The sequence below is a fragment of the Magnolia sinica genome, chromosome 16, assembly GCF_029962835.1.
Source record: "Magnolia sinica isolate HGM2019 chromosome 16, MsV1, whole genome shotgun sequence".
NCBI lineage: Eukaryota > Viridiplantae > Streptophyta > Magnoliopsida > Magnoliales > Magnoliaceae > Magnolia > Magnolia sinica.
Window position 1 is genome coordinate 14,219,243 of NC_080588.1, and position 13,241 is coordinate 14,232,483.

The 13,241-nt window shown below is 39.0% G+C and overlaps 1 protein-coding gene across 4 annotated transcripts in view; it reads right to left on the reverse strand.

Annotated features, from left to right (window-relative positions):
* Window positions 1-13,241, reverse strand: part of LOC131228545 (enoyl-[acyl-carrier-protein] reductase, mitochondrial) — a 32,556-nt gene extending 19,315 nt beyond the window's left edge. The window contains exons 1-5 of one of the 4 annotated variants that reach the window (XM_058224277.1): window positions 13,095-13,241; window positions 12,083-12,290; window positions 3,639-3,736; window positions 370-501; window positions 41-184 (exon numbers count right to left, since the gene is read on the reverse strand). In XM_058224277.1, coding sequence (XP_058080260.1) covers window positions 41-184; window positions 370-501; window positions 3,639-3,736; window positions 12,083-12,225 — 517 coding nt within the window. In that variant the 5' untranslated portion in view covers window positions 12,226-12,290; window positions 13,095-13,241. Of the gene's footprint in view, window positions 1-40; window positions 185-369; window positions 502-3,638; window positions 3,737-12,082; window positions 12,294-12,808; window positions 13,066-13,094 lie in introns of those variants that run through there. The other 3 variants (XM_058224278.1, XM_058224279.1, XM_058224280.1) reach the window with 3 other exon arrangements.

Below are 13,241 nucleotides of genomic sequence, written 5' to 3' on the forward strand. Positions count from 1 at the left end.
AAGAAAAAGAAATGAAAAACTTGAAAAGTCGTCACTGTACCAGGAACCAGCTTAACAAAATCTTCCAGCATCCGCAAAGCTGTCAAGGGATTTACAGTCACTGTAGCAGAAAACTCCATAGGAACGTCCTTGTCGATTTTGTGCCAGACACTCTCCTCTTTTACAATGTAAGTCTGCCATGTCCCTAAATAGCACATTATTCATCATTGTTGAAAAGATCAAGAAGAGAACACGAACACCACCAGATGATATTTGAAAGTAGAAACTGTACATGAAAAGCATGCTAAAACAATAGAAACACTTGCGTCACAAAATAAACATAAGCAGGTGACTGGAAAAACTTGCAAAAATATTCACGATATCAGATACCAAAGGATGGAGGAGACGGTATGACCCAATCGCCAAGAGAGAGACCCCTCACTGCAGACCCTAAAGCTTGTATTTCGCCCACACCTTCGTATCCTCCAATTGCAGGCACTGGAGGCCTCACTGGGTACACACCTACAGGTGAAAATTTTACATGCAATCAGTCAAGAAAAATGATATTTAGCTATCACAAGAAAGAGTGCATGATACTCCCGGAAATAAATTAGCTAGAATCTCCAACCAGCATCAGTTATACATGACAACTGAATTAACTAATCAAGCGTCTCCCTGTAACAAATTAAATGCAACAAAGATCAAAATATACTACCGAGTTATGTTAAAAGCATCCTGGTATGTCATCCAAAGTCTAAGCTTCTGCAATGAAAATGAAATTATGAAGACAAATATAATCTAAAACATGCAAATGCCGTGCAGCTAATATGATAATGAAGAAAAACATCAATAATAATAAATAAATAAATAAAAATGGAAGAACTTAATTTTCCAGCCAGTATACATAGGTTTCTTTGGTTGGCACTGTGTATGATTTTTCCTCACATGAATTGATTCAATCAAAGTTCCAAAAACTTAATCATGCATGTCTGTAAGTGACTTGATTGTATTGATTTTTTATCATATTATAATGAATGGACCCTAAAAGTAACAGAGTCGGATCATGTCATGACGTAAGGTTCCACATGATGTAAGTCTAAGCATCCCTGGAATGGGGAAATAGATTTTGTAATTCCATGACATTCATAGTTTCAGAGCTGAAAGCAATCGATAGTGCATTAAAAGCATTCTTCAAAGGATCTCTTCGAGAACTCCTGGACAAAATTGAGTGGCCAATCAGCAGGAGATGGCCTTCTCCTTTTTTCTTTTTCGATGACCAAACACTTTCACAAAAACCACCCAACGAGGACAAGAAGGGCCTGTAGGAGTCACGGGTGTGACACCACAGCTGTAGAATTGCCAATTCTGGCAATGAATGGAATCGAATACAATTTTATCCAAATAGAATTGGCAAGTGGACAAAACTAGCTATAGCAAAAAAGAAAATAAAAGAAGGTATTATTGTTAACAACCAAACACACATGGAATGTATATCTTGATATCATTGGTGTTTGATGTATCAATGGTATCATCATATGGATGCCAATACTATCAGTGTAGCAGGTCAGAGATAAAACAGAGGCAAAAAATCCCTTGCATATAGTCAATACAAGCTGATGTATTGAGAAGTTGGCAATATTTCGCAAATATCATGTGGTGTTTGCGATATTTTGCCAAAATATCATCAATATTTGGGTGTATTTATGATGTTACGATATTTTGACTAAAACCAACCAAAAAGAAAAAGAAAAAGAAAAAGAAAAGAAAAAAAAAACGACATAGAAATAGATATTTATTTTTTGCCCAAATGTTTTGGGGATATTCTTTGTAGTTAACTTTTAACAACACCACTAGAATTGTTTCGCATCAAAACACGAATTTGGTTACAAACTCACAATTGGAGAGGGATTTCAGAGCATCGTTGTGCCTGAAAGCACATAGGTTTGTCCCCCAAACAATGAAAAACTAGTATGCATATTTTTTTCTTTTGTAATGTTTCATTGCAAGTGCATAAATCATGTATCTGTCGACATCGCCTCAAGCTTCACTGGAAAATTCCACCATTTTCCTTAAGTCGCGCCAACATTATTGCAAGTGCATACATACATCACATTGGGTCTCACACAAGGGCCTCACATACATCACATTGGGCCTCACACAAGGGCCTCATATACATCACAATGGGCCTCACACAAGGGCCTCATGTACATCACAATGGGCCTCACATACATCACATTGGGCCTTTTGGGGCAGCCCATGATCCAGCAAAACGGATGGGCAGCATATATTTACAACAAGGTGGCCTTGCACATGCAGCAGGTGGGGGGCCCTGCACGTGCCAGATGGGTCCCACCAGATGGACAACATGGATATACAACGCATACATCTCAGTGGGCTGTCTGCCCTGAACGGCGTGGATAAAATACATTAGGGTGGGCCGATGCCCTGGACGGTGTGGATCATATACATCACGGTGGATCCCACCGTCCTGAACAGCTGGACGATGCGGATAAATGCACATACATTAAGGTAGGTCCCACATCCAGGGATGGACGGAGTGGATACCACACGTACAAATGGGTCCCACTGTCAAAATGTTGGACACTTCAAGTCCCTAAGACAGTTACCTATGCTTCCCATGATATTGCATGTATCATGTAATGTAATTATACACTACATGATACATGCAATATTCCCTATGCTTCCCATGATACTTCCATATCCGAAGGGTGCAAAACATAGTGTGATATAGACACTTCAAGTCCTAAGACAGTTACCTCCGATCCATATCTTTTCACAAGAACAGAGTATTTAGACGACACTAAACATCAAGAACATGCCAAAACAATGCAAGATGATAATAATTCCTGTTGAAAGTTCAAATTCAAGTTCTTTTACTAGTAAAGCTAGTATCTATGATTATGAAGAAATTCTTATGATTTTAACAATCAAAGGATTTTTTATAGGCAACAATCATGGGACAACCACATCATTGTTGTCATCATCATCCTCGCATCACCATCTCATCGTCATCCTTGTTCTCGACAACATTGACACTGCCACCCCCATCATCCTCATCTTCATCTTCCCCAACATCGTCATCATAGTATCATCATCCTCCTGGTAAGCGTCATCATCATCATTATCACCACCACCACCACCCCACCCCCCTTCATCAATCATCCTCCTCTTCCTCACCATCTCATCATCCTCATCATAATCATCACCATTCGTCATCAAAATGATCATCAATCACCCTCACTATCATCATCATTGCCCCCGTCGTCGTTGTCATCATCATCATAGTCATCTTCATCCTCAGCATCACCATCATCAATGTTGTCATCATTGCCACCACCACAATAATCATCATAACCATCATAGCCTTTTGCCAGCTATTTTATTTCAACGAGTGAATGACAATATACATATCAATTTTTTTTTTCTTTTCTTTTTCGAAAGATACATTTGAAAATATTTTAAATCATAGATACTAAAATTTTAGAAGATCTAAAGTCAAGGTTGAAATTTGAGAATATAACAACATAAATTACTTCCTTTTTCCTCTCTCATTGTTGTGCATCTAACAAAATAAACAACATGAAAAAAGCTACCGACAAAGACCAACTTCTCATAAAATAGAGCATAAAAGTATTAACCTTCTATTCTATTGATATCCGAAGGATTGATTGGAGCTGCAAGCATTTTGACGCAGATATCATGCTCTTTCAGTTCTACTGGAGGAAGGTCAATCACCCTGCATGTAAAGCAACAAAGATCCAAATTATACATGAGCAAGATTTTTCTCAACTCATTTGTTTGGTAGGTTTCTATTTTTATATACATTTGTTGATGAGAAGTTAAAAAATTAAAAAGACAAATAAAAACTTTACAAGCCATTAAAGTTGATAGCTATGAGCAGTGAATGTAATTTGGGCCATAAATCTGTTACAGCTCAGCTCCTTTCTTTTTTCTTCATCATTGTAGCCCCTATGTATATTTGAGAGATCTATGGTGCATATATTAAATTGTAATGTGGAGGGCAGCTTTGGTTTTTTGCTTTGGTGCCTCCCCCCCACAAAAAAAAAAAAAAAAAAAAAAAAAAAACGACATGGTACCAAAGAGTCATCCATCATTGTAAAAGTTTTCCTTTCTCTCCTCCTCTTAAAAATATTTCCTCATTATTCCTTTCATTTCTCCTCTTTTTTAAATCTTCTTGTGCCGAGAGATTCTTAAGCAATCTAGGTTGTATTCCCTCTTCCATGTGTCAGTCTCGCTGATAGTCTGCGTTGAAGCTGTGAATGATGCATGTGGTCTTCCTCATTTAAAGATGTGAAGCTGTGTGTTTTTTCTAATGTGATGTGTTGGGCTAATTGATGCATCCAGTGCAGTCTGTATTTCGTGTTGGCTTGAGCGATTGAAGCTTTAAGGTTTCCAAACATTTCCCTGCTATTTCCATAAGTTGTGTATTTGCTCCTCTTTTATATTTTGTTTTCATGGAGACAGATTTGAGAACAAATCTGGTTTTTTGAGTCCATAGACTTTTTAGGGTTCGAATAACCTCTATAAATTTGAATGGGTAAAAAAATCTCCAATGGTCAAAATTTGCGCATGCCTTCTTGACGGCCAAGGAAGTTAAAATACTTGACATCAATGGCGCCTGATGAGAACGATAGTACATATGATGAGTGGCAATCATGACATTATTGTTGAATAGTACATAATCATACATTAGTGTGAGTGCTATGTTTCTTAATGCTGCAAAGGAAGTGTAAGATACAGTAGGACAGGTATTTGTCAGACAAACATTTATATTACATATCAACTATTTGAAGAAACCTCGGCATTCTAACAAGGATTCCAAAAATAACAATCATTTTTTACAGAAAAAAGAAATCCATAATATTGAGAGGATTCCAAATATGTATTTCATTGTGGTTTCTAACATGTTTATGATGGTGTAATAATCCACTTTTTGGTGAGAATGTTGTCTCGGCCTGTCAGATGATTTTATTAACTTGACAGGCTTGGATTGACCCAAATTGACCCGAAATTTATGCAAGCTATGACACTCATCCCGCTAATGCACACCCCTAAGCATATGACATCATCCCCCCAAAAGGAAGCTTTAAGAAAAATTGAAATTAAATTCAGATGAATAATATCACCAATTTGAGGGATCACTCGAATGCCTCTAAATTGGGCTGAATTTCATGCAATCCATGGCACTTGTCCCACTAATGCATATTCTTAAGCATTTGATATCATTTACCTCAAGTAATTATAAGAAAAAATTAAGATCAAAATCAAATGAAGATGTCACTAATTTGGGGGATAACTCAAATGCCCCCAAATTGGCCCTAAATTCATGCAATCTATAACATCAACACACTAATGCAGATCCCTAGGCATTTGACATCATTCCGAGTTTTAAAAAAAAAAAAAATTAACGAAAAATTGAAATTAAATTAGGATGAATAGTGTCGCCGATTTAGGGGACCACTCAATGCCCCAAATCAGCCCCAAATTCATGCAATCTATGGCACACATCCCATTAATGCAATCGACCCAAAATTATTCATATTTCATTAGAGGTGGGCATCGAGTCGAGTCGGACCGGATTGAGTCCAACTCGACTCGGTCCGAAACTTTCAATGCCCTGACCGAACTCGATCCGATCCGGGACCGAGTCCGGGTCCTTTGACTCGATCCGATCCGTCGCATTGCTGGCCTGACCCGAACCGAGTCCGACTCGGTCAGGGAAACCGAGTCGGATCGGGTTGGGTACGGTTCGGATCGAATCCTCCGTTTCAATGGTAGACGTTCAACCCCCACTGTTTTTTGCAATGTGGTCCACTTGATCTTTAGATCTGTCTTTTTTTTGGCTCAAGCCTTAAGACAAGCCTGCCAAATGGATGAACAATTTCGATATAACACATACCTCATGATGGGACCCACAAAACTTGCTTATGTCAATACACCAGCTGGCAGCTGGCATGGTGCATGGTACACCTGCTAGTCTGCTTACGTACACCTGCCAGAGGGGTTACGGTTACCCTCCCATTAAAACATCATGATATTTTTTGGGCCCACCGAGGTGTGGTTCACAAATCTAGACCATCCATTATGTGTGTCCCACTTGGATGAGGGGTCAGACCAAGTTTCAGATGCATCCAAATTTTAGGTGGGCCCCACCAAGTGCTTTTATATGTTTTAGGAATGTCTTCACTCTTCGCATGATTTTAGATGGTATGGCCCACCTGAGTTCCGTATACGGCTGGTTTTTAGGATATCCCATAATTTAAAGGGGACCCATCAAATGCACAGTGTTGATGTTTGACACACATCACGGTGGGGCCCACACAGCTCGACCTCATGGGAAGTTCCCATGAGCTGGACGGCATAGAACCTTTTGCTTTCCCCTAGCTATGTGTCAGGGCTTGGTGCTCGTGCACCTCAAGCCTTGAGCACAGTAAAGGGATTGGCTACTCCTTCCACCAGCCAATGGCTGATAGTCAGTGCTTTGTGGACTCCAGCATGATGTATTCATTTCATCCATGCCATTCATCTATTTTTCTAGATCATTTTATGATATTAAACTAAAAATGAGGTATATCCCAATCTCAAGTGGACAACATTTTAGTAAATAGTGTTGAATGAACATTGTGCGGATCGGGTCGGATCAGATCGAATCGGATCCATTCGGATCGGATCGGATCGGTCCGGATTGGCCACTGATCCGAACTTGATCCGATGTACAATCGGATCCGAGTGGTCCTACTCGATCCGCACAGATCCAGGCCTTCGGTTCGGTTCGGATTGGGTCAGATCTGCTGGATCGGGTCAGATTCTGCCCAACTGTATATTTCATCATTCAACTATCAGATAATTGGACATTTATTGGACGATGAAGAATGAAAAATATCCAGTGATCCTATTTCAACAAATAAATATCTGCAAATTAGCAGTTAGGATCATTCAAACAATTTTGATTTTGGGACTGTGACTATCAAATCAGTGGACATTTATTGGACAATGAAGAATGAAAAATATCCATTGGTCCTATTTCAACAAACAAGAATCTGCAAATCAGTGGTTAAGATCATTCACGCAATTTAATTTTAGGACTGTGACTTAGTAACAGTAGGTCCCACAATTTAACTGGTTTACTTTTGAGTTAATATATGCCACGTGTAAAATTTTCTGAATGCAAGTGTATCAAGCATCATACACAACTGGAGTATCAAAAAGCCCCCTTTTAAAACTAGGCTCATAAGGGGGGAGAGAGAGAGAGAGATTGCAACAGCCCTGTAGAGGAGGAGGAGGAGCAATAGTAGCAGCAAAAGAATAAGCAGGAGGAGGAGAAGGAGAAGCAGGAGGAGAAGAAAATGAAGAAGCACCAACAACAAGAACAACAGAAGAAGAAATCCCAGGTACATTTTTTTTCCTTCTCAAATTGCTCTGCATAATGCCCCAAGGCCATTACACTAGACTGCAACGGACCATTACAGCCCTGTAGCGGGACAATATGGGTTTTTTTTTTCAGGGCACCTGTTTTGCACCTTAGCATGTAACAAGTCAAGCCGTTCCCATTAGGTAACAGCTGTTGCTTAACTAATAAAGCAAAACCTGCTTACGACTGATTTGGTAAGAAAATGTCAGCAGCATGACGACTTTGGGGTGGCTATATTCTTATTAAGATTTAAGCTTGAATATGAGCCAGTCATACTCAAATCCTCAGCAAAAAGGATGTTCCGTCGCTTAATGAAAGGTATGCTCATCTTCAACATTTGTCTCTTGGCCCACTATTAGTTTTAATAAAGTCAATGATAGATCTAATTTGGTATTATCTAATGGAAAAGGAGTGCAGCTTGGTGACTCAAGTAATTAGGAGGTAAGTAATCATAATGATTTAGGAAGTCGTGGTAGAGATCGTGGGGCCCTCAAGAATGTACATGGCTCATAAATCACACTGTTGAGAAGTGTAAGCCAGCTTAGGCAAATCAAATATCTCATTCTAAAGAAAGCAGTGAGTCTTATTCTATTGATTCTAATCCCAAACCTCAACGGTCATGAAGTACAACTGGAGATGTGGTTACCCTCGACAAGGATGAGTACTCCCAAGCAATTGAAGAATCTGCCTACCCTCTAGTACTCCTTCCTCCACCGCTACATTCAAGACATAATAGAACTTGTTCAGTCTCTCCGTCTTCTACTTTGTGGGCCATTATTTCTGAGGTATCGGATTATATAACAGCTGAGTCCACTGTTTTCTCCTAAATTAATACTCCATTATCAAGCTCATTTATCACTTTAGCAGATGATGCCTAATCCAAAGTGCGTGGGATGGGTATTGTTTTTCCCAATCCTTCACTCTTATTGTCCTCTATTCTTTCTATGCCAAGTTTCCTTTTAATCTTATGTTAGTTAGTAAGCTTACAAAATTATTCAATTGTTCTAATGACCTTTTACACCCCACATTCTGTCTTTCAAGATCTTATGATGAGGAAGATTGGTGGAGGTCACGAAAATGGTGGACTTTATTATTGGACCGATCAAACAGAGCAATAGCAGCAAGGTGTACAGTAACAGTAATGGCGGTAGTAAAGGACTGGACTATTACCGTTATGCATAATGGTCCTAAAAAATGTCGAAAAAATCCGGAATATTGAGAGGATTCCAAATATGTATTCTTTTGTGGTTTTGAACATGTTTATGATAGTATAAGGGTCCACTCTTTGGTAAGAATGCTTTCTCAACCTATCTGATAATTTTGATCTACCTAACAAGCTTAGATTGATCCCTAATTGGCCCAAAATTCATGTGAGCTATGTCACTCATCCTACTAATGCACATCCTTAACATTTGACATCATTCCCCTCAAGTAATTTTTTTAAAAAAATTGAAATTAAATTCAGATGAATAGTGTCACTGATTTGGGGGACTATTCAAATGCTCCCAAATCGGACCCAAATTCATGCAACCTGTGGCACTTATCCCAAGAATGCAATTGGCCCAAAAGTATGATCATTTCATCACTTGATTATCATATCAATGAACATTTATTGGACAGTGAAGAATGAAAAAATATCCAATAGTCCTATTTCAACAAGGCAGTGTCCCCAAATCAACAATTAGGATCATTCAAACAATCTGATTTTGGAATTGTGGCTTAGTAACAATGGGTCCCACATTTTAATCGGTTCAATTTTATTTAATGTCTCATGCGTACAATTTTTCAGTGCAAGTGCATCAAGTGTCATACGCGGATAGAGTAACATATCTCTTGCTCTATTTTAAAGGCTTGCCTATAATGAGGACACATCACCCTCTATTGTTTTTCTTTTGAATTGACAAGAGAGAGAGAGAGAGAGAGAGAGAGAGAGAGAGAGAGAGAGAGAATGCAAGCAGAGAAGGAGAAGAACGAAAAGGAAGAATAAGACGAAGTCCCATCCTAGCCCTAGGTAAGTTGCTTTTCTTTTCTTGAAGAAGAAGAAGAGTCCCATCCTAGCCCTAGATAAGTTGCTTTTCCTTTCTTGAAGAAGAAGTAGAGTCTCATCCCCAGTACGCTAGATTCTTTTTCTTCTTTAGAAAAAATAGGGAATGTTTAAAAAAAAATTTATTGTGTGTTACACTGGGCCCTAATGGACTTTTTCGGTCCCATGACAACCATTATGGACATTATGAGACTATTACAGACCTTTTTTTTAACTGGCCGTGAAGACCCGTAGGTGTATATTTATTGGATGGTTAAAAATGAAAAACATCCAATGGTCATATTTCAACAAACAAGTGTCCCACAAATAAGAGGTTAAGTTATTCAAACAATCCTTGTTTGAAACCATGACTTAAAGACTGTGGGTTTCACAATTTTGTGTGAATTCAAAATGAATGATACTCACACAATTTCTAGGTTCTTGCATATCAAGCATCATGCTCTGCCAAAGAAAAATAATCCAATCAAAGTGACTTTTGAGATGGATGGGTAAAAACATAGGTGAGCTCCACGTGATGCATGGTCCAAATCAATGAATAGATTTTCTCTATTATAATAAGCGTGAACTGCACATTTCCCTACCCATTGATCCGATGGGTTATATGAGTCCACACCAACTAATATATCTTCTTATCAATGACATTGTTGTCTGGGTCATCCATCCTTTAAAGTTCTCAAGAATGCCATTCCTTCATTATCCTCTGTGTCAGTCTTAGAGTGTGAAGTGTGTGAGTTAAGTAAACATCAGCTGAAGTCCCTATTAAACCCAAGTGGGAAAGCGTAGTTTAGTCCCATGCCCGAGGTAAGTTGCTTTCTTTTCTTGAAGAAGAAGAAGAGTCCCATCCCCAATACGCTAGCCTTTTTTTTCTTCTCTAGAAAAAATAGGGACTTTTCTTTTTTAATTTATTGTGCGTTACGCTAGGCCATAATGGATTTTTACGGTCCCATAATGACCATTATGGACATTATGAGACTATTATAGTCTTTTCTTCTTCTTCTTCTTCTTCTTCTTCTTCTTTTTAACAGGCCATGAAGATCCGTAGGTGTATATTTATTGGATGGTTAAAAATGAAAAATGTCCAATGGTCATATTTCAACAAACAAGTGCCCCAAAAATAAGAGGTTAAGTTAAGACTGTGGGTTTCACAATTTTGTGTAAATTCGAAATGAATGATACTCGTACAATTTCTAGGTTCTAGCGTATCAAGCATCATGCTCTTCCAAAGAAAAATAATCCAATCAAAGTGACTTTTGAGATGGATGGGTAAAAACATAGGTGAGCTCCACGTGATGCATGGTCCAAATCAATGAATAGATTTTCTCTATTATAATAAGCATGAACTGCACATTTCCCTACCCATTGATCCGATGGGTTATATGAGTCCGCAGTCCGCACAAACCAACATATCTTCTTATCAATGACATTGTTGTCTAGGTCATCCATCCTTTAAAGTTCTCAAGAATGCCATTCCTTCATTATCCTCTGTGTCAGTCTTAGAGTGAAGTGTGTGAGTTAAGTAAACATCAGCCGAAGTCCCTGTTACACTCAAGTGGAAAAGCGCAGTTTAGTCCCATTTACATTAGTACATTCAAATGTTTTTAAGTCTTTTTCAAGTCTCAAGTGTGTCAGGGTAGAGTTCCAATTACTTTTGTTGATAATTACTCTAGAATGACTTGGCTTTATTTAATAAAGGATAAATCTGAATTATTTCTGTTTTTAAGGTTTTTCATATGGAAGTGCAAAATCAGTTTAATTCCAAAGTTGGTGTGCTTCGTTCAAATAATGCTAAGGAGTACTCTCAGTCTTTTAACTTGTGCTCATCTAAAAACGGTATTTTAGATCATACATCATGTGCTTACACCACACAGCTAAGTGGCATGGCAGGCATCGATGCACATGTGTGTGCGGGCTTGGGTTCTTCCAACAGCTCAATCTGGTAGTGCAACCAACCAGAGTCGATTATCACCAGTAGATGGACCATTAGAATTCTGGGGACATTCTGTTGGTAACTAGTGAACCTCTGGAGGGCAGAACTCATCCTAAAGACAGCAACCTACTTATGCTCAAACTTCAACCCCACTGCAAGGCAAGATTCTGCATCATATCTGTTCTCCATCAATCAGTAACTCTACAGCTGCAGCCATTCCATTTTCTGCTTTACACATGCAGTCTCTGCCAGTATTTGTTTAGTTCTGAGGTAAACCAGTATTGTTGATTGTATTAAGCAAGTCATTTCTCTAACAAGCTGACGCGTTCCATCAGTCCTTGGGATTTTTAGCATATTGATCAGTTACCTAACAATTGCTATCTCTTTTTTTCTTTTTTTTGGGTTAGCTTGTTAGTACACACACTCCACTGTTAGCCACCCCCACTAGGGATCGATACCAAGACCTCAAGTGTTGAAACAATTGCTATCTCGATCTGTCAATAAATACAAGAAAATGAAGCATAATGATAAACATATGCTCAACATCTACCATTCTTAGAATCTTGCATTGCGAACATGCTGAAATCCAACATATGAACATCTACCATTCTTACATGTGTGAATTAAAAATAAAAATAAAAATAAAAAAAACTTGGGAGCTGATTGAGAAGAGTGGAACCTTGTAACTTCGTCTGGTGGGCCATGCCGTTCATAGACGACAGCCTTGGATGGCGGAGAAACTACAGACGCGAATGCGCGGAAGAAAACCATCGGATTTCGCCGGCAGTAGAAGCCATTGAGCGGTGGGGCACGGAACGCCATCACACCCAATCTTGTTCCTCTGTCTGCTATTTGTTTGTTCTTCTATGATCCCTTTTACATTTATGCTGCTACGTGGAAAAAAAAAACTTTGATGTTTACATGGCACACAATTAATTCAAACTAAACTGTCCAAATAAGGGGTGTTAGTTTTAGATCTGTCATGAACCATACTTTGTGTATTTTTATTATCTGACTATCAAATTGATGGACGTTTATTGGACGGTTAAAAATGTAATATCTGAGGATTTTATTTCATGAAGAAGTATACAGGAATCAGATATTAGGATTTTCAACCAATCTTAGCTGGGGAGTGAGTTTCCGACAACAACTGTTTCAGGGAATTCCTGTAACAGAAAGCTCTATGTGGCCCACCGCAATGTCAGTGCAAAATCCACTCTATCCATCAGTTTCTTCAGCTCATGTTAGGATAAGAGCCCAAAAAATTAGGCAGATTCAACATCCAAGTGGGCTACACCATTAGAAAAATCGAGGAGTAAATGCCCACCATTGAAATTACCAGGACCCAGAGAAGTTTTGGACCAGTCTGATATTTGTTTTTTAACTTCATCCTGGTTGGAATCACCTTTTAGATTTCGTTTGGCAGTGAGGTTTGGGAGGGATTAGGATGCTTTAGGGTGCGTTTGGGAGGTTGGGTTTGGATGTAATCCGAATCCTCGTGATTTTGAAAACACAGCATTCCGCTGAGATTTCGAATGCAAGCCCCTCTTCGACCGTTGCCCCTCTCTATTGTAAAGGAGGGATTCGCAGCGGTTAGACAGAGAGATATAGAGCGAGGGATAGAGAGAAGTTGCGGAGACAGATAAGAGAGGCTGAGAGAGAGAGAGAGAGAGAGAGAGAGAGCAGCTGACCTGATTATGACAGCAAGTTGCCCTTTTGGGCGATTGGATAAGAGAGAGAGAGAGAGAGAGAGAGAGAGGCAGGAATGTTCTTTTCTTGCTCTGCTACAGGATTCTACATTACTTCAGCGCGGTTTACAGCCGTTGGTGATTCTGCGC